Genomic DNA, 23,347 nt, shown 5'->3' on the forward strand with positions numbered 1-23,347 from the left:
AATGGTATAAAATTTTTTAATAAAGAGTCAATTTTACGATTCTGTGGAGAAACCTTTTTTTATCCAAAAAAAAATTTTTTTTTAGAGAAAGTATCTCTCCTCTATCATAAAATCCTTTATACAAAATGTAATACACTGCTCTGCATGTATTTGGATAAGTTTGAAAATTGTCCAAATCAAGACTTACATGGCTTTATTATTCACTCTAATCACAAATGTTTAATACCAATTTCCCCTTAATCACAGATACAGGTATAACTAAGATTTCATTTTTATTTCAGAATCTAATTAGGTTCATTGTTACATGCACCCTAAGAATTTCACTAATTAATTTTTATTCTGTGTACCTTTTGATCTTGATCTACTTTTGGATTGTGTTTTGAGTCTCTCTGCCTCTTCCATACGTTCAAAAGGTCGGTATTTTGGAGGTGCTGGGGTCAAATGGAGGTCATCAAATGTACATACACCATCCCTGGTTCTTAATGTTGTTAGGGGAGGGAACTGAGGAACTGTGTTTTCTTTTTCTACATCAGGTGTCTCCTCTGTTGAAAAAATGACAAGATTTTAGAAGAATTTGAGCATTTGGAATATAAATGAGTTATGTCCCTTTAAATGCAAAGAGAACAATCAGTGCTTGTTAAACACAGTTCCCATACTGACTGCATCTTCTTGACCCTAACATGACGTAAAGAATGTCCTTGACCTTTAACCTGGCTCAGTGAGATGCATCTTTAACCTATAATTCAACTTTCATACCCTTGAAGTTGTGGAACAGGCAGATTTAAAATAAAAGACACATAAAACAGTTTGCCTATGTCCCTCAGTACTGGACATACAAATCAGAACTCTACATATTTAATCAAATTTTCCTCAGTTAGCCAGTACATTTTAAAACTTGAAAGTTAATTTTCTGTTTTTGTCAGACATAAATCTTCTGTATATTCTGAAATAAATCACATAAGGCTAAAAATACATATGTTTTTGTGTTTAAAAAATTATTACACTTTATTACACTTTATTTACTACTTTAAACAATATAGATAAATAAGAATATCTGAACACCTCCTCAGTCCAAGAGTCTGTGTATGACTTTTATAGAACAATACCTTATTTCAATCTGATGTGATGTTCAGGGTTGTCCCTAAGACCCGGGGGCTGGGGAATTTCCCCACCTATAATGATGTTATCCCCCGGTATTCCCCCTCAACCCCATGTTAGGAGAGGAAACCCAGACCCCTTCTACTTTTTTAATGTACCCTCCTATTTCAAGTCTTAGAGACAACCCTGGATGTTACCTACCATTTCCACTCTCATCGCCCCTGTCCTCGTCATCTTTCTCCTCAGCATTCTCTTCAGTGTTTTCCTCCTTCTCGTTTTCTTTGTTTTCGTTTTCCTGTTTTTCTTCTGAGAACTCTTCATCTTCTGATTCCACTGTAGGACCTACAGGTACAACTCAAAAATATAGGCACTGTGAGAATAATGGTACAACTCAAAATTATAGGCACTGTGAGAGTACAGATACAACTCAAAATTATGAGCACTACGAGAGTACAGGTACAACTCAAAATTATAAGAACTGTGAGAGTACAGGTACAACGCAAAATTATAAGAACTGTGAGAGTACAGGTACAACTCAAAATTATAAGCATTGTGGGAGTACAGGTACAACTCAAAATTATAGGCACTATGAGAGTACAGGTACAACTCAAAATTATAGGCACTGTGAGAGTACAGGTACAACTCAAAATTATAGGCACTGTGAGAGTACAGATACAACTCAAAATTATAAGCACTGTGAGAGTACAGGTACAACTCAAAATTATAGGCACTGTGAGAGTACAGGTACATCTCAAAATTATAAGCACTGTGAGAGTACAGGTACAACTCAAAATTATAAGCACTGTGAGAGTACAGGAACAGGCAAGGTGAACCTACAGATTGAGCTCATAATCATAGGAAATGTGAACCTACTAGTATTGCTGAAAATTGTAGGCAATGTGAACCTATGCTAGAGTTCAAAATTATAGGCACTGTTAACAACAAGATTATGAACAATGTAAAACTACAGGTATAGCTAAAATTTGAAGTCAATGTGAACATGCAGCTAGTACTCAAAATTATATGCAATGTGAAGTTGCCATAGCTGAAAATTATAATAACTGTGAATCTACAGGTAAAGATGAAATGTTAACCTACAACTATAGAGCTCAAAGTTATCTATAGGCATTGTGAACTTACAGGTTTGAATGAAAGTTATAGACAATATAAGACTACACATGCTGCTCAAAGTTATAGGCAATGCAAGCCTACACATACTGCTCAAGATTATAGGCATATAAATCTACAGCTAGGGCTTATTGGTATTATGTATTAATTATATTTATTATCATTATATTTCTATAATATGACATTGATTTACCTTAAAATAATAGTCCATTTGAGTGTACATTTGATTTTACAGATTGTCAAAACTGTAGACTTTTCCACTACTTCAAAGCTACTTAAAGTAACAGAGAAGTTAAAGCATATATGATTTCATTTCTTACAACTTTGTCTCTTTTTAAAATTTTTCTCAGAGAATTCCTAACATGTTTTTTTTTTTTTTTTTTATTTAATTTTGAAAAAAAAGTCACATAAAGCAGGATTCGATCTGGATTTGTGTATTAACCTTTAGAAGTTATCTTTTTTAATGTGTGCTAAGTTATCTCCCCTTTTCAGCTCAAAAAGTGTCAATTTTACAATGTTATTTTCTTGATTGGGGTCAGAAGTTTTGATGAAGATAGCCTTAAATCTATCAGTGTCAAAATTTGAATAAACCATGCAAGATGGTAGGGCTGGGATGATACAGTGTTTTCTATATCAATACGTATCATGATATTTGAGCCACGATATGACATGTATCATGATATGTCGAATTGGCTCCTCTTCTTCTTTTTTTGTATTGAAATAAAGAAAACATTTCTTTGCAAATAAGAATGATTTATTCAAAGAAGTTGTATTTAAGGAATGAAGCTTATTTTAACCTATGTTATATGATATAACATAACTTGGGGCAGCTTACGCTTTATAAACTGCGAAGCAGTTTATAAAAAAGCGTAAACTGCCTCAAGTTATGTTATATCGTATAACATAGGTTTAAATAAGCTTCATTCCTTATAATTTAATTTCAGAGAAGACAAAAAGACAATTTTTCCTCCAAAAATGGCTTCAAATTTAGCATATTATTTTAAAAGCAATGTCAAGCGGAGTAATACGTTTTTGACGTAATTCATTATGACATAGGCAACTTATTATATACGATATAAATTAAATCTTTTATCCAATCAAATGACGTGTTATGACTAAGATTAAATTATATCTGTCGTAAAGCAAAATTAGTTTACGCAAGAGGTGTTAATTATAATATATTTCATATTTATATTTAGCATATTTATTTTATACATTAAACCAAAAATGTTAGGTAAACAAAGAAAAACATAAGCCAGAATTTTTCGATATGCATATCGTCCTCAAACAGAATCAATATAATTGATATCTCAATTTATTATATACCTAACTGTTTTCACTCAGTTTTACTGTTGAATTTATGCAATCACGTGACAGGTGTGATCTGATGTTCCGGATCACCACACTGTGGTTTTTGAATCCATATCACCCCTCTCTGAAACTGATGATGTAGTACACAGACAAATGACATTTTTATGCCCCGTTCACGCGGAGAGTTTAAATCGCAGTAACTTAATGCGAAGCAAAATTTTGTGAATTAAACTAATGCGAATTAAATTGCGTTCACACGACAGCTAATGCGAATTAAATTTTTATTTCTATAATAAGGCTATTCAGTAAGGCTATTATGACGTCATTTGTGAATCACGTCACATTTACCTAGCAGATACATTTGACCACTGATTTGACATAATGTCATAGTGTCTGTACACATTTTAGTGATTAACATAGTTTTCCTTTGATTTAAACTCTAAAATAACACAAGTACCTATATCTGACCACCGCCACGTGGCCTGTGACTTAATTCTGCCCTGGCTTACGCATGCATCAAAATTTAATTCGAATTAGCTTCGCTTAGCGTTCACACGGAGCTAATGCGAATTTAATGCGCAGTAAATTAATTCAAATTAAACTAATTCGCATTAAATTCTCCATGTGAACGTGGTTCAAATTTAATTCGCAGTAACTTATGTTTAATTCAAATTAAACTCTCCGTGTGAACAGGGCATTATTCTGACGCATCAAAAAGTTCCTTGACAAAATGGTTTGTTTAATGGATAAAAGTTATGTAATTGATCCAAAAAGTTTTCTTTTATTATATTTTGCTAGTTGTAAAGGGGTATATAATAAATTTATCATTATATCAGTAACTTGATCCAAAGAGCCGTATCATGTCTCGTTGACAGGCGCGGATCATCAGATCAAACTCAACGCTTCGCGTCTCGTTTGATCTGATGATCCGCGCCTGTCAACTTGACATGATACAGCTCTTTGGATCAAGTTACTGTTATAATAATATATATATATCGTCCCAGCCCTACAATATGGATCACATGGAGAGTCAGAATGTGATCCAAATTTATCATGAAAAAAAAAAATGGATTACTGTAGACAGACTTCTTTCACATGGGATTAACTTACACTATGTACGCTGTCACAAATCCATGGAAATTGTCACAGCATACTTAATAACATTAAAGATACACAATGGTGATTAAAGAAATCAGTGTCATTTTCTACCCATGAATTGAAGAGAAATTCAGATTCTGCAGAATTATGACCTTGTGGAAAAAAGTATGTGTACAGTGCCTTGATTTGGCTGATTAATTGATTTGGATATATAATAGATGGATTACCGATGGTTTACCTTGATCTGGATGATTAATTGATTTGGATATATAATAGATGGATTATCTTGATTTTGGATGATTAATTGATTTGGATATATAATAGATGGATTACCTTGATCTGGATGATTAATTAATTTGGATATATAATAGATGGATTATCTTGATTTTGGATGATTGATTTGGATATATAATAGATGGATTACATTGATTGGGATGATTAATTGATTTGGATATATAATAGATAAATTACCTTGATTTCATTAACTGTTTTGGATATATAATACACTTAACAAAACTTTTAAGTGTTCACTCTAATAAATGCATTTATATGAAAACTACATGATGGAATATTATGATATTTTCAAATTATTATAACCAATGAGTCTTCTCAACAATTGTCAAAAGAAAATCACTTATCACCGATGAAAACCAATGTCGCGTGACGAAGCTTAAAAACAACAAGAGGCCCAAGGGCCTTATTGGTCACCTGAGTACAACAATTTAGAGGATCCATAAACTGATAAATGAAACTTTGTTGCCCAACAAGAAAAATACTCTGATTATGATCAAAAAAATAATTGGTCTAGTATCTATCTGTCCCCCATTTACCACTATTACCATGCAAACTATTAACAAAATGTCTATATTATTATCTCTCACATTGGCCTCACTTGGCTTTTGAAGAACATTTAAGAAGATAAGTTATTTTTGTTTCATTTTTATTCATCTATTATTTCCAAGTTACCTGATTATTAAAACTATGAAAGTACTTTTTGTATTATACAATAAAAGTTCTTGCATAATTCTCTTATTCTATTAACCTTTCAAATACATTTTCTACAGTGATTAATTATCAAAAGTGAATGGCAAAGTGAATAACTTCACTCAATAGAATAGAAATTAATAGATCCCTGGCCAGGACCAGAACACTTGACTAAATGGTCCAAATTTCAAAATTCTGGTAAAAATACCCTTGCTCATTAAAACTTTTACTCTGTTTACTCTGTTATTTTGTTCTATGCTGACGATACAGTTATGATGTCTGAGTCTGCTGAGGGTTTGCAACACGCTCTTAATGAGTTTCATTCGTATTGTTTACAATGGAAACTGAATGTCAATGTAGACAAAACAAAAATTATGATTTTTTCGAAAGGTCCATCTGTAAAAAATGTATTCTACTACAATAATTCTGTTATTGAAATTGTGAATGAATTTAAATACCTAGGTATACTATTTTCCCGATCCGGTTCATTTTGTAAGGCTAAAAAACATTTATGTGAGCAAGCTCAAAAAGCCATGTATGGTGCTATACGAAAAATTAGACAATTTAATTTACCAGTAGATTGCCAGCTTGATTTGTTCGATAAAGTTGTCACACCAGTACTTTTGTATGGATGCGAGATATGGGGTTTTGAGAACATTGAAATAATTGAACGCGTCCATCTCAAGTTTTTGAAATATATTTTTAATCTGAAAAGTAGTACTCCTAGTTATATGGTTTATGGCGAAACGGGTCGATTCCCTTTGTATATAACGGTGTATATAAGAATGATATCACATTGGGCAAAATTACTGGTAAGCCCTGAAAATAAGATTGTTTATGTTACATATAAGAATTTATTTGAACAGTTTTGTTCAGGAAGTCATAAGAACCCTTGGATTTTATGTATTAAGAATATACTTGATACTTGTGGCTTCTCAAATATATGGAATGAACAGGCCTTTTTAAATATAAAATGGCTAAAAATTATAGTTGAACAACGTCTTAAAGATCAGTACATACAGAAATGGCAAAGTGATATGCGCGATTCGTCTAAAGGTCATATGTATAGTATCTTCAAAACAGAATTTGGATTTGAAAAATATTTAGACTTTCTACCTAAAAAATTTAGAACAATTTTAATTAAATTAAGAACAGCAAATCATCATCTCCCAGTTGAGACTGGGAGATGGTTTGGAATTCCCAAAAATGATAGACTCTGTAATATCTGTAATAATGGACAAATAGCTGATGAGTATCACTATATTTTAGAATGTCAATTTTTCTCAGAATGCAGAAAAAAGTATCTACCGGGTAAATATTGTAATAGACCAAATTTCTACAAATTCTCAGAATTGTTGTCAACTGCTGACTCCAAGGTATTAATCAAACTATGCAGCTACATAGATAGGGTATATGAACAAGTCTGTCCTCCATAATTATTATTATTATTATTATTTTTTTTTTTTTGGTTACTTTATAATTTGAATGTATTTCCGCCATTTCACGTGTATCTTGTATATTGTTTGTGTATATATTGTACATAGAACCTCATGTACCATTAATTGGTTTGAGTGAATAAATTGAACTTGAACTTCCAATATGCCCAGGACCAGAGGAGATTTTCAAAGAAATAATGCATATTTGATATATATAATCAAATAGAGCCCCCCCCCCCCCTCCCCCCCCTTTAGAGAAACATCAGAACTCCTGGGACCACAAGTTTGAAAAATTTTGTAAAAGCATTCTTGCTCATCATAACTATACACTTGTTTCTTTGCGTTATAACCAGGAGCATCTTCGCTAGCCAAGGGTTTCTGATACGCTACTCTCCTCATAAAACAAAATTTAACCAAACCGGAAGTGATCTGGATCTTCGTCTGAGGCCAAGGTTTCACGTCACAACCAGGTTAAAAGATTGTTACATGGTCCTGAGCCACTTTAGAAACATTTAAAGCAGCAACTTCAATGGTAAGAAATTGGCAAAAAATTGGTGCTCATGGCAGTCCAATATCATCTAAACAGTCTGAATCATCCTTAAAGAGGTACACTTACTTGCGTAACGCCAAAGGAGGGTCTAAGTGTTGACAAAAAAGGCATCTGTGTGATGCACTGGCCTGCCAAATACCCGGATCTAAATCCCATTGAACACATTTGGGACTTTCAAAAGGAATGTCCAAGCCCCCCCCCCCCCCCCCCTCCACACAATTTCAACGGTTTAGATAGATCCATGCAGTAGGTGTGGCAGCAGATAGATCAACCTCCTATTCAAGGGTACATAATATCCATGAGAAAAGGATGTCTTCCAATATTTTGAACTAGTGGTGGTCTTACTCCATAGAGATTATTTTATGTTAATTTTCATTTTGAGGGAACATCATGTCCTTGACACTTTGCTTTAAAGTCTGACGAGATACTTACATGAAATTTATGCAACATCGAACTGAAATATGCATCATCAACCTTGAATTAAAGAAATTATTTATTGTATGCATTTGTTCTTTATAACTTAAAAAATGTTAGGTGAACACTTAGAAGTTTGGTTCAGTGTAGATGGATTACCTTGATTTGGATGATTAATTGATTTGGATATATAATAGATGGTTTACCTTGATCTGGATGATTAATTAATTTGGATATATAATAGATGGATTATCTTGATTTTGGATGATTGAGTTGGATATATAATAGATGGATTACCTTGATTTGGATGATAAATTAATTTGGATATATAATAGATGGATTACCTTGATCTGGATGATTAATTAATTTGGATATATAATAGATGGATTATCTTGATTTTGGATGATTGATTTGGATATATAATAGATGGATTACCTTGATTTGGATCATTAACTGATTTGGATATATAATAGATGGATTACCTTAATTTGTATCGTTAATTGATTTGGATTTATCATGGTTAGATTACCTTGATTTGGATCATTAACTGATTTGGATGTGTCATCTTGATCCTCGTCATCTGGCAGGTCCTCTATATTGAAGTTAATCTGGTCTGTGATGGGATATGGAACTACAGAATAACCACTGAAAAATAATGTATCATAGTATGCAAATTAGAACAATTAGAAACATTTATTATGCACAAAGGCAAGCAATTATAGGTCAAAAGGGAGGGAAGTATGGCACCTATGTGTTTACTTAGAATGAAGGAATACAGTAATAATGATATGGTAAATAAAAAGATACTCAAGGACAAAAGAACAGATATGTATATAGTTTTATCTATATCAATGAAAATCAAATGAGCATTATCCTCTGTTAAAAATGACAATGTTCTTAACACATGTACTTTACAGTACAGGAAACACTACTAAAACAACTTCAGATCCAGGCCAAATAGATACTGCACTAATTCAAAAATGTCTATACAATGACAATGAATTACTTAATGTCAGCTTTGACAGCTAGTACTAGTTATTGATATATGTTTTATGTTCACTGGATGTGCAACAGAAACGTCCACAATTACCTACTGAAGACGGTCAAACTTGTATTACAACTTAGGACTTTTTGTTGAGCAAATAACTTTCACAGGAAAATTTTTAATGCTATTTTATGTACATGATATTATGATCTATATAAAACCAACTGTCTGCATGCCATTCACTACAAATGTTTACAATTAAGCCATATCCCTTTTACAGAGGGGATTTATACTTCTTCATAAGATATTTTAAACATTAATTCCAAGTTCTTTAAATTCTTCATTATACACTTACAATGGAGTTTCTATGGGCTTTTATATACTTACAATGGAGTTTCTATGGGCTTTTATATATACTTACAATGGAGTTTCCATGGGCTTTTCTACACTTACAATGGAGTTTCTATGGGCTTTTCTACACTTACAATGGAGTTTCTATGGGCTTTTCTACACTTGCAATGGAGTTTCTATGGGCTTTTCTACACTTACAATGGAGTTTCTATGGGCTTTTCTATACTTACAATGGAGTTTCTATGGGCTTTTCTACACTTACAATGGAGTTTCTATGGGCTTTTCTATACTTACAATGGAGTTTCTATGGGCTTTTCTACACTTACAACGGTGTTTCTATCGGCTTTTCTTCTGCATCATCTTCAATCATATCAAACAGGGCATCTTCCTTTTCACTGTTTGATACAGGGGGATAATATTTAAATCCTGCCAGCAGTCGAATTTCTCGACCTTGATCTGAAATTGGACGACATATTATGACATCTTTTATATTTCAAAACGGTATTGCAAACAAAATCCAGCATTTAAGGGAGAGAAGGAAGAGATACTCTCAGAATAAACATATTACTTCATAGTCAGCAAAATATTCCTTATTTTTAAGTGCCTACCAAACATGTGATAAATTCACAATTTTAATTATCAAGTCTTTTGTGATTAATCTGATTATCTGACAAGACTAATTAATATAAATGTTCATTCTTCAGCACAATCAGATTTTTGTAGATTTCTGAAAATTTACTCATTTTTGTGCTTGATTTTCCCCGTTTTTTTAGATGCTTACCAGGGATAACTCTATCACTCTCATTACGGCATTCCACTGTCACAGTAAATCCAATACCCTGAAATATTGACACCTTGGTCTTGTCTTTTGGTTGTTTCTTCTTTTGATCTATTTCTGAGTTATTGTTCAGAGTTACTTTCAGTTTGGTTGCCATTGTTTCTGGGAAGCCATTGACCCACTGACCATCATAAATAAGGCCTGAACTGTGATGCATTTTGCCTCTTCCATTAAAATTATCTGCCTTAAAATCTCCCTAAAACATTCAGAAATATTCAGTTACACAAATAACACTGATTCAGAAGATAATATCTCATAATATGTAGTACCATGATGTATTTTTATTGGACATTAGAAGGTCATATCACAATGTACCCCACTAATTTTCACTGAATATAACCATTATTTACAGTTCCAGTTGTGACTTGCTGCAAGTTTTACCTCATAAACTGACCCATCAATGATGTAAAGAATCCCTCGACCCTCACGTATGTCTCTAAGTCATTCCTCATAAACTGACCCATCAATGGTGTAAAGAATCCCTTGACCCTCAAGGATGTCTGTAAGTCATACCTCATAAACTGACTCATCAATGGTGTAAAGAATCCCTCGACCCTCGCGTATGTCTCCAAGTCTTACCTCATAAACTGACCCATCAATGGTGTAAAGAATCCCTCGACCCTCTCGTATGTCATTGACCCATATTCCTTCATAACGGTCACCATTTCTAGGAAACAGAAAAACTTCGTGAGTATAAGTAATTTATTCATTGTGAATTACTGTTTTATTAGGTTCTGATAATACACTTATCAAAATTTCAATAATACTTTGGTCTTTTTACTTAAGTTACTCTCCAGCTTGACCAATGACTTGTTTTTCAACTTGAAAAAATAACTTTTAAGTCAAATATCAGATAAATCAATGTCAAAAATCTAAAATCAAAACAGCACAGAAATTACTTTAAAATACAACTGCAAATGTTAACACTAGTTCAGCTTGATTCCAAATCCAGATTTAACAATTGTTTATTAGAATTAGTTGTTAGATGATTATTCTTTTTTCACAGAGAAATATTTCTTGTATAATTAATTATGTACTGTATTATTACAGACAGCAAATTAAAGGTCAGTACAGTAAATATCTCATGCATTATTGAGATAAAGAGAAGTCTTTATACAATGGATTAAAAGTCAGTAAATTTGTTCAACTCCAAGCCCAAATATTTATTTTTGGAAATAAATTATACATTATTCAAACATCTTAATGAAATACCTAAATGGCTTATTTTCTCTAGAATTAGTAGCTTGATGCAAATATATATGATATACACATTATATTTACTGAACTAAACAAGATTTCCTTTGTTAACTATTGTGAAAATAAAATCACAACATGAAAATATATAAAAGCACTGCTGCTAAACCTGGAACAACCTAGCAAGATAAAAGTCTTATGATCATCATATGTATCCTCTTCCTGATTCACTGTATATGTAGATAAATAAAATTCCTAAATTACTGTGGTCATCATGATGTCTACAATTTTAATTTACAAATTATTGAGCTTAAGTCTTTGTGTTGTACAAGTCTAATTAATACCTTTCTATGTAAAACTTTGTTCCCTTATGTGTGGCCCCACCCCTAACCCCAAAAGCAACAACTGAACTTCGATCATTATCTTGAACACTGATATCTTGAATACCTGGGATATGTTGAAGTGATTTTGTGGTCCAAACTATCTTTTCTTCACGTTTTTACCTCCTTTATATCTAATCCTTGGATATCTTGAAGTTTAATATGTGTCCATTCAAGTTCGAGATAACTAGGTCCGACTATATTTATATGATCAAACTTGAATTTACAATTAAAACATAGGAATGCTTGCATGTGAATTTGACTAAGCTCTAGACAAGATTTTCAATGTTTTTTCTCTCTGTTTTTAAGTCCTATGTAAATACTTGACCTCAATTATGACCCCACCCTAGCCCCAAGGGCCATGATTTAAGCCAACTTATATCAACACTATATGAGGAGTTAATAACTGAGCATTTCTTGGGGGGGGGGATTTATTTTTTCTAGCTATCCCAGCCATGCCTGTCAGACAAGCTAAAAAGATTTGGATACAAGAAAGTAAAATCAAAAGAAGCATTGACATATAGTAATTTACAAACAACAGAGTATAAGGCTTTTACTTTGTACTGCCACAACAACCAAACAAGCAACATACATTGATATTGGACTAAAATTAAAATTCTTAAATGAAATGGCTAGTTCATTAAAGAGTTATGATCTCAGTTTCCTTTACATGTATTAATTTGTTAAGATCTGAATATTAATTTAAGGATGAATGGCACCACCAAATGGAGCAGCCCGCCCTCATTCAAAGCTGAGGGCTAAATAGATGGTGTTCACAATATCATAACTAACAATCAATAGCCTCAACACATTGTCCTTTTATCTCCAAATAAAGTGTGTCTGAAACTGAGCTCTTTCAGAATTTTTAAATTGAGTCTAAACAACTGTCAAATTTTTGTCACTGGTCTTGACCTCTGACCTTTTGACCCTTGAATCATCTCTAGACTGAAAAGATCAGGTTGTGCTCTTTAAACTGTGTCTGCATTCCACAACATTGAAATGGAAGTAAGCATGTTACCTGCAGACACATGGTCTCACACAAAACCCACTTACTATGAACCTTCAAAACTTTGTTGGAAGGGTTGCAATACATAAACTTTGAATCAATTAGTACTTATGAAATGAAATGTGATTTAAAAATACAGTGTATTATTATGTGAATAGAAAGATTAGTATTAAAAGGCTTAAATTTTACTTCCACATTAAAAAAGCATCCTTAATACTAGGCATTTTACATCTTTTAATGAATTTATCTTATTTATTGATTTCTTATTGATAATTACCTCAGACAAATGTATATATTCCTAATGCTAATTATTACAAATTAAAAACATATATATATATATATCTGTTAATTAAGTGTACAAAAGTATGATCAATGGATCAAGCTACAATGGATGGTTTTTTCATGCATGAAAAATACGAATATTAGTCCAATATCTATCCATTCTGAGTAGACAGAGAAATAAAGCTCGATACATTGTTCCGATTCACACATAGAAATATACCTGCACCCGTCAGAGCGGATCTTCTTTCTAAAATTAGTATCAGAGGGGCTCACACAGGGTGACAAACAAATAGAAAGAAGTAATGCAATTATGAATTCTCCACAATTAAATATACACTGTGTGTTTACATGATGTAGAAACATAATTATATGGATGAAAAAACATATTATTCCACCCAGAAGTCAGAGAAAGATTTAAAAACTCATTAATATGATAAAAAAAAATTCAAGGGAACTTAAAATTGTGAAAGGAGTCAATCATTTTATGTATCTAAGGAACAAATGAATGCAAAACTCTCATTTAATCTTCAAAAAGTTAGATTTGCTGCTAAGGTATGCCTCCAAACATAATACAAGTATACATGTACACACAGAGTGATTTAAAGATTTACCAGGCCTAATGTCAATCAGTTCATATAACACTGGCCTTAATCTTTTTGTTTTTCATTTTGAATTCATAATAAAGTTTTGCTTATACAAAATTTGGTAAAGATACCTTCTTTGCAAAACTTGATTAAAATATTGGAGTTGGCAAGATTTTAGATAAATCCTCTCTGAGGAACAACAAAATTTAAAAACATTGACAATTGAAGTTTATTGAACATTGGTTGAAGGTCTTTGGCCTGATAGTGCTGTTGTTGTGTTAATTAAATGGACATTTTCTGGTATAAACTGCTAAATAGTGACAATGATACTTACGCATACATCATGACACCCACGCCATGTTTCATGTTACCCTCATACCCTCCCTCATACACTTCATCAGAGTCCATCCCCAAAGTCTTCATTACACCATAACCTACATAGAAGGATCAAACTTGTTATCAACAAAACAAATCAACAACTTTATTTCTTTTCAGATACAAATACTGTTTATCTTTTATGTCAAGAAAATATTTATGTACAGCATTTATGAATCCAATGTCATTTTGACTATATGCTTGTTTTTGTTGACAAACTATATGTTGACAAAAAATGAAACTAGACAGGATGTTTCTCAAAACAAAGTACTTGATCAGTATCAGGATGATTTCAGTAGTCATCGAAGAATTACTCTTTAAGAGTTTGAAAAAGTTTGATATTTGAATGTCTGTATTATGTAGTTTTTCAATTTTGTCTCAACCCTATGTTCTCAATACTTTGGACAATAATGTCCTGATATTCATTATTTATCTCACAATATTACACAAAATTGTACAAGAACAAACAGATTTAGTAAGCTTAATTTTTTGTCCCCCAAGTTGTAAAAGCAGAGTCAGAAACTTTGTTTTTAATTTTGGTATTAAGGACTGCAACTCTTTTCTAGATAAGATACATTATATTGAAAAAAAAATTGTCTAAAATATATAGATCAATGTCTAAAATTTATGCTATTTATATTATATATTTTTTTATCCCATGTTTACCCCTTTATCCCGTGGATATGACTCATTGGATAATTTTTTCATAATCCACAGTTAAGTGCAATTGTGACGTCACAATGGTTTTTGCGTTAGCGTGAGGAAGTAAAATAAAGTGGAGTCCTATATAAAACAGTGTAAAACATTGGTTGTGAAGTATTAAACATGGGATAAAAAGAATCTCCCATGATTTGTAGTTGAATATGACTTTTATCCAACTCGTTGTGTGTTTTTATCCCCTCGCCAAGGCTCGGGGATAAAAAACACACAACTCGTTGGATAAAAATCATATCCAACTACAAATCATGGGAGATCCTATATATATTATTTACATAATTATATTGTCTAATTTAATTATTCAGTTTTATATATTCTAAATATATTTATATCCAAAATGAGTAGTTCTTATGTAATTATTAGACATTATGGTGTGGTTTCATCATTTTTCGTGGAACATCAATTTTTGTGGATTTCGTCATTGAGCCGATCCATGAAATTAATTTAATGTTCATTGAACTTTGGTGCCTCCATTTTAATTTATGATAAACCTTTAAAAAGCCTATTACGACTTTCGTTCATATATAAGCAAATTCCTCCCCCCCCCCTTTTCCTCCAACAGGTTGGCTTTATAAAGGTCTAGAGTTTTCACATGCATTTAAGCAATATGATGAAAAAAACAATCATGTAATTTTATTTAGCAGGTGGTGCTTCTTACGAAATGATGCGATAACGAATTCCTTGCGTATACTTAGGAATCTACAGTATATATATTTGTACTTATTCTTTAAGTATTTTACCCTTAATATCTCGAATCCCCTGGTATCTCGAAGTTTTTCCTTAGCCCTATCAAGTTTGAGATAACAAAGTTTGACTGTATTTGCTTGAAATCAGACTGTGCAATTTTGATATTACCGGTATTTGAAATATTCAATTGACTCCTGTATGCTGTTTTGTTTGTTTGCTTTATGCCCCCCTTCAAGAATATTTTACTCATGTTGGAATGCCACCAATTACTGGTGGTCAGCTGCAAATTTAGTGCTAAGCACTTAGAGTGTATGACCAATGTGCAGTGAGGCATCTCCTTCAGGCCAGCACTTAGTGGGACACAGGACTATGGTATATATAGTCTCATATGAAGGACAAGTCTTCATGATTCTAAGAGGGCTTTGAACCTTTATCGTACAGATCAACTCCTTACTCCATGAAGCTAGAATGAAGCTCTAGATAATGTGCCACTTAGGCTTGCATGACTATGTACATAAGTAGCATTAAAATATAGCATGATGAATATCGCAAGGGTCTACTGCACAGACCACTAAGACTTTTCAATTTCAGAATGTTACAATTTTTAGCATTAAATGGGATAGAAATTCACAGACAAGTAGTAAGCTATCTGTGTATGAGTGATGTTTTTGTTTAGTACAGATGAGGTCTTACCATGTTTCCTGTTTTTATACCACTCCCCATCATACACAGAACCATCAGCATACACCATCATCCCCCGACCATGCAGCTCCCCCTTACAAAACTGTCCTGTGTATTTATTACCAGTCTGTGAGAAGTACCGCATTCCTTTGCCATCAATTTCACCATTTGTAAAGGTTCCCTCATAATAGCTACCATCGGCCATCTGAAGTTTTCCCTGACCTTCAAACAGAGACACTGGGTGGTAACACATTTGTAATTTTTGCCATTACTAAATATACACATGTAGCCTTGCAAACAATTTTGGAGCTCATTTGAGGGTGCAATGAAATTTTCAGGAGCCCATCATCCCGCCCATGGGCCTTAACAGTCACCTGTGAATATTTTAATGTACTCCATTGACAACTCTATGATCTAGGCCAACTTACGACTAAATTTTATTACAAACAAGATGACTTTAGCTTTTCCATCATCAAATTTCCTTCTTTATGTAGTAATATACCGCTATCACCTGCATATTGTATCTATGTCTCCCAACTTCTATGATACTCAAGACCACGCTCTGAGTATGATCTTTTTAAATCGAGGCATGCTACTGACAGATAAGTTGATGTTGCAGGACTTTCAACAACCTTGTTTAAAGTCAGCATTTCATAAATTCTATGGTCGATATATTGACATTGTTAACAAAAATAACATATCATTGCATCCTATTTTAGCTGATGTGTTTCATACCAATTGTTAGGCCTTTGTTTTTATAATAAATTTGACAATAGAATGTTCTGTCTACCTGATCAATATATAGGGCTAATGGCAAAATGACTGATTCAGGTTCTCAGTTACTTCTGGTCATGTCAACTATGAACTACTAATACTTTTCTTAGTTACAATGTTATGATCTTGAAAAGAATGTCATACTTTTCCTCTTAATGACCCTGACTACATCTAGAGACTTATGGACATTTCTGCATCAAAGTTATAGATCCACTCTTGGATTTGACTATGTCTAGAGACTTAAGGTCATTTCTGTTTCAAAGTCGGAGACAAACTCTTGGTTTTGACTGTCTAAAGACTTAAGGTCATTTCTGTATCCTCTTGGTTTTGACTATGTCTAGAGACTTAAGGTCATTTCTGTATCCTCTTGGTTTTGACTATGTCTAGAGACTTAAGATCATTTCTGTATCCTCTTGGTTTTGACTATGTCTAGAGACTTAAGATCATTTCTGTATCCTCTTGGTTTTGACTATGTCTAGAGACTTAAGATCATTTCTGTATCCTCTTGGTTTTGACTATGTCTAGAGACTTAAGGTCATTTTTATATCAAAGTCATAGACAAACTCTTGATTTTGACTATGTCTAGAGACTTAAGGTCATTTTTATATCAAAGCCATAGACAAACTCTTGATTTTGACTATGTCTAGAGACTTAATCCAATTTACTACTACGTCAAGCTTATACTTAAACTGTGCTTTTAAAAATACTAGTATATGATTTTAATGAATTATGCTGTGTTTTGCATTTAACATTTCTGAAACAGTTTAACTATAAAGCCAGGGATTTGGCACTCAGTTCATGATTCAAAGTGGCAAGTGACAGAAGTCAATTTTTTTGGCAAATATATATGTTTATGAAAATGCATCTCTCTCCATTGGTGAGGGATGAATTAAGACATAGAGATATACTGTATGTGTACTTAAAAAATTGGGCTTCATATTTTAGCGGCTTTGGCGCAGACAATGATGCGCTTATTCATGAATACTGCAAAGAAATCATTTATAAATAAAATATACAGACGGACATGTAATTTATGATTTCACCAACAACTCCATACCCAGTGATTGCGCTAAATTTTGAATATGCCAATTTATGTACATGTACAGTACTTACTGTACTATTTTATTCCATCCCTCCATTGGTGAGGGATGAATTACAGACATAGATATATACTTACCGTGTTTAATTCCACCCCTCCATTGTCCCTCGTATCGGAAATATTTATTTTCATACTGGTATATACCATGACCTACAAAGTACAACAGTGCCAGTCTTTAACGTAAATTAATAAGAGTTTTAATTATTTGTGTGAAGTGAAAGTATCATTTCAAAGATCAATTCCTTGTAAAGTCCAGCAAATTCTTATTTAAATGCAACAACAGTAAAGGCTACAGCTCAATCTGATTGTGTACATTTTATTTTACAATGTATCACAAATAGTGTTAGTACAGTCACATTCACTGAAAAAAAAAAATTATTACGTTAATTACAAACTAAGCCTCTTAAAATTTAAAAAAAGCAAGTAAAAATCTATAATATTCTTCAGTTCTTTTATATTTAAGAGTTTTCTAATGAATATTAACACCTGTTTCTTATTTATAATATGAAGTAACTTTGTGTGAATAAGCCTGCCATTGTTCATATTTGTCTTGGCTCAGGAGGCTTGGGGATACTAGTGTTTGTAGAAATTCTTACCAAACTTAAGATGGCTTTTTAAACCAATGTTTATTTTTTATGCAATCTCAACAACTGTGTACATATTAGTTCAAACATACAAATATCTGAAGTGTCGCTTTTAAATGGCATCTTGTTATGCATTCTGATAATGCAATTTTTCATTAATGGCATTTTCAAAGTTCAGTTGCTCCTAAAGGATTCTAAACATGATCTCTGAGAGCCAAGTTTGTGAAATCTCAACCATGTACACATTTATACCATTAATATTGACAATGTTATACTTTTTTATCAATACCATCTCATAAACTTGAGATTGTTTAGCTTAAAACATTTAGTATTAAAAAAAGAAATTTGATGAGGTCCTATGTAAAGTCTAATATTTATCATTAAAGCTTCCAGTGGAAATCTATTTCCTTCAAATATGATTTAGCTTCTTAAAACACATTTTGTAAATACCTCAACCAACTAAAAATTGTTAACTTTCACCTTATATCAGTTATAAAATTTTTAATATCATACACATTAGCAATTCATTAGGATACACTGCACAAATTTTAATCCCATTTTTAGAAATAGCTACTGTCAAAAAATGTTGTTACAAACTGAACCTTGACTGCAATCCTTCACAAGACAGATGAACTCACCTGAAGCTCGTTTTGGGAAGGGATTGACGGTATATTCCCTCCGCTCAGAAATCTGACGTCTTGGCCTCACTGGAAGAGTGCTAGGGGGTTTTAGATACGGCAACTTAAAATTATCAAAATTCTCATTCTTAGAAAATGCCAGTAGTCCTTTAGAAGGTTCACTAGACATATCTGATGATGTACTTCCATTTTGTTTTTGTATTTCACGATTAAATTTCTTTTTATAATTTGTATATCTTGTTGCATTGATTGTTGGCATTATGGTGGTTTATGATATGACTGGAAACTCTGTAGATCCTACACAAAGACGGGTAAAATGAAAAACAAATATCATATGCTTAAAAGAGCAACTCCCTTCAAGAAGCACAATGCTTTTCAAATGAATTAATAGAACACAATTATTGTTATTTCCAGAGGATGGGTTAGGAGAATAAATTTCACATTCATATATCACAAAATTTCCATATTTATTATGTTTGTTTCTTCACATGCTTCCTTCATTTAACCAATACAATTATTGCGACTGAACACATAGCACTTGTACATATGAAGTTTAAATCTCTGGCATAAGCCTGACGACTACATTAAGTATATTACACTTCAGGATTTCTTACACAGTTTACGATGAACCCACCTTGAACCATTTACTATTTAGAGTTTAGGAATTAATCTTCTGTAGAAAGTACAGTTAAAACATCAATCCAGATTATTCCAAAATTGACACGATTCTGTATACCTGTTCTAATCATGCTTTTGGTCTCACACTTGTTAACTTATATACATAATCTGTTTCGGATACCAAAATCTATTTTCAGCAGCATTTTTGGTAACTGCAGATATTTAATGATTAATTCACTAAGATACTTAATGAACTTGCTCACCAATCAATTTTAACAGTTTGAATTTCAATACTTTGATTAATGTATGAAAATAAGAAATCAATTTTAATTATTATTACAACCACAGCACAAGTCCTGTATATAAAATGTTCCTAAATATTTATCTACATTTCAGACTTATAACAGATTTATGTCTGCTTTCACATCAAATTAAAAAAGCATCTTTTAATTTAGACATAGATATATCACTAAGGATGAAGCATAAATAAAAATGTCCACCATTATAATTTATCTGAGATTAGCCTGGATAAAAATTAAATATGTGTGAATCATATAAAACACGGATTATGTTCTGTGCTTGGAGCCATTATATTGACTTACAGCTAGATTACTGAATTGGGCTATGTGTCTGAATATGATATATAAAACTTAATTAAATAATCCCGGATTAAGGTACCAATCGATTTTTTTGTTGTAATAAGCTTTTGCAAGAGCTGTCCAATTTTACTTGTCAGAATAAGTTTACAATCACTTATTCAGCTACAGTACAAACAGACAACAAAAAACAGGTAGGAAATCATCAATATAATAAAAACCCTCTAACTCTTTAAAAAAAAAAAAAAGATGAGTTGTAAATCTAAAATCTGATATAGTCACTTTAAATAAAATGATATGAATTTAAGTTAAGGACATAATTAATATAAAATTGCTGGTTGTTGATAAGTAGACCTGAGTTTTTGCCCAAAAAAAAGTACCAAAAAATTACAAAATATTTGAACAATTTTCATTCTTTTTTCTCAAACTTGTGTGGTAGTCAGGAAGGTTTGATCGCTGGTGGCCAGATAGCTTAATTAGTTGGTATAGCACTTGACTATTGATTCAGGGGACCTAGATTCAAATGTGGTCTTATCCATCTTAATTTTCTCTCTTGAAAGTTACATTTGGTGCCATGCCACAACCTGCAAGTAAAGGTGAGAGACCCGCTAGGGTTGGTGTCTTTGGGGGCAAAGACCTTTAAGGAGGGAGGAATGTATCAGTCAGGCAGATTCTATCACCAGTGGCCAGATAGCTCAGTGGTTAGAGCACCTAGTTTAAATAATTCAGGGGGCCTGGCCATGGGTTCAAATCCTGGTCTGGTCCATTGCAATTTTTTCCCTTGCTGGTTACACTTGCTTATTTTTCTTTTTTAAAAGATTTTTTTTTCTTTGCTGATGAGTAAGAAAGAAATTTTTAACAGATGAAAACAGGCAAAAAAAATACTTCTCAGGCCATGAAATTTATTTGAAAGAAAAAATGTTAAGCATATTTTAATAAATGGTTTCATCAGGTAATATACATTTTTGTATTACTAATAAAATATCAGAAGAATTATTTTTTATAATCAATAGAAAAACCTTTGAGAACAAAACATTTGGAATCAATATCGTACACTGTGGTTTCCAGAAATAAAACTTTTACAGGGCTAGAAATAATTATTTTTGTTTACTGGTCACTCGGGCTATTGCCTAAAATTTTTACTGGTCAGCTGAGTACTTTCACTGTCCCACTGGGCCAGTAGATTATAACAAGAGGCCCATGGGCCACATCGCTCACCTGAGCACATTGGCTAGACAAAGGCACAAATCAGTTCAGCAATGAAAAAGACTACCGGTGGGGGGGGGGGGGGGGGGGGGGCTTGAATTTTAAACTACCTGATGATGCTTCCATGTCAATATAACAAATGAATTTGTCGTACTTGAGAAGATTTTAAAAGAATTTTCTCATTTATTTCTTTGTAAAAATTTGATCCCCCATTGTAGCTCCTCCCTATCCCAGGAGTCATCATTTGAACAAACTTGAATCTACATTACCTGAGGATGCTTCCTTATCAATAAGACTAACATAGCTTTTCTGTTCTTGAGAAGAATTTTTTTTTTATATGTTCTTATGTAAAACTTTCGATCCCCCCATTGGGCCCCACCCTACCCCCGGGGGTCATCAATAAAACAAAATTGAATCTACACTACCTGAGGATGCTTCCATATAAATATGACTCATCATGGCTTTGCTGTTCTTGAGAAGAAGATTTTTTAAAGATTTTTCCTATATATTTCTATGTAAAACTTTGATCCCCCATTGTGGCCCGCCCTACCCCCGGGGGTCATGATTTGAACAAATTTGAATCTACACTACCTGAGGATGCTTCCATATAAATATGACTCATCATGGCTTTACTGTTCTTGAGAAGAAGATTTTTAAAGATTTTCCCTATATATTTCTATGTAAAACTTTGATCCTCCATTGTGGCCCCGCCCTACCCCCGGGGGTCATGATTTGAACAAACTTGAATCTACACTACCTGAGGATGCCTCCATATGAGTTTCATCTTTCCTGGCCCTGTGGTTCTTGAGAAGAAGATTTTTAAAAGATGCTATTCATTTTTCACTAATTCTTAATTATCTCCCTTTGAAAGAGGACGTGGCCCTTCATTTGAACAAACTTGAATCCCCTTCACCCAAGGATGCTTTGTGGCAAGTTTGGTTTAAATTGGACATGTGGTTCTGGAGAAGAAGTTGAAAATGTGAAAAGTTTACAGACAGACGGACAGACGGACTACAGACAAAATGTGATCTGAAAAGCTCACTTGAGCTTTCAGCTCAGGTGAGCTAAAAAGGCTGGCCCAAAACCATAATAATAATAGTAATATTTTTTTTATATTTTGATACTTAGAAACACAATTTAACAAAACAAGAAATGGCAGAAGTTGGGACACACGACCCTGTCAAGTTAACTAGCCCGAATGTGAATGAATTTTATTATGCATAAAGAAAATGCTGACCCAAAGGGCACATGCCCTCTGCAATGTACTAGCCCAGATTGAAAATTCACTGGCCCCAGACTAGCAGGCCATCAATTATTTCGAGCCCTGTTTTATCAAGCATGTCATTAGGTATTTCCTCTGAAATGAACTACATGTATTTTATCACACGGGCCTTTTTCACTCATTGGATTTTTTAAAATATTTGTTAATAACAAAAAGAGGTAGCTTCCGCAAATAGATCTCTGTAAATAATAATGCTTCATTGTTGGTTAAAGAGAAATTTAAAAGACACACATACATGCATTTATATCATGTTTAGAGAGAGAACAAAATATTGATTTGCACTTGTCATCTACTTATTGTGTCTAGTTTGCTTATCATTCATGAAATAATGCATTCATTCAACAATAACAATTCCCTTCATGATATCAAATCTCATACCAGTAGATGTAATTTGATAAAAATTCCAAATCTTTTTTTGTTATGACATTTAACAAAATATTAATCTAGAAAA

At 32.8% G+C, this 23,347-nt stretch overlaps 2 protein-coding genes across 6 annotated transcripts in view; one reads left to right on the forward strand and one right to left on the reverse strand.

The window, feature by feature from the left end:
- The window catches only part of LOC133197760 (N-terminal EF-hand calcium-binding protein 1-like), a 252,915-nt gene that overhangs the window by 214,130 nt on the left and 15,438 nt on the right, over positions 1-23,347 (forward strand). The gene's annotated exons all lie outside the window — the stretch shown is intronic.
- Positions 1-23,347, reverse strand: part of LOC133197758 (MORN repeat-containing protein 1-like) — a 31,313-nt gene that overhangs the window by 6,306 nt on the left and 1,660 nt on the right. For 3 of the 5 annotated variants that reach the window (XM_061333960.1, XM_061333959.1, XM_061333957.1), the window contains exons 1-11: positions 19,195-19,492; positions 18,051-18,122; positions 16,112-16,321; positions 13,974-14,073; positions 13,276-13,302; positions 10,773-10,860; positions 10,137-10,389; positions 9,682-9,811; positions 8,549-8,664; positions 1,300-1,440; positions 348-542 (exon numbers count right to left, since the gene is read on the reverse strand). In XM_061333960.1, coding sequence (XP_061189944.1) covers positions 348-542; positions 1,300-1,440; positions 8,549-8,664; positions 9,682-9,811; positions 10,137-10,389; positions 10,773-10,860; positions 13,276-13,302; positions 13,974-14,073; positions 16,112-16,321; positions 18,051-18,122; positions 19,195-19,453 — 1,591 coding nt within the window. In that variant the 5' untranslated portion in view covers positions 19,454-19,492. Of the gene's footprint in view, positions 1-347; positions 543-1,299; positions 1,441-8,548; positions 8,665-9,681; positions 9,812-10,136; positions 10,390-10,772; positions 10,861-13,275; positions 13,303-13,973; positions 14,074-16,111; positions 16,322-18,050; positions 18,123-19,194; positions 19,493-23,347 lie in introns of those variants that run through there. The other 2 variants (XM_061333961.1, XM_061333958.1) reach the window with 2 other exon arrangements.

Source organism: Saccostrea echinata, unplaced genomic scaffold (genome assembly GCF_033153115.1).
Source record: "Saccostrea echinata isolate AGI-Se365-2 ecotype Australia unplaced genomic scaffold, CSIRO_AGI_Sech_v1 ptg000030l, whole genome shotgun sequence".
NCBI lineage: Eukaryota > Metazoa > Mollusca > Bivalvia > Ostreida > Ostreidae > Saccostrea > Saccostrea echinata.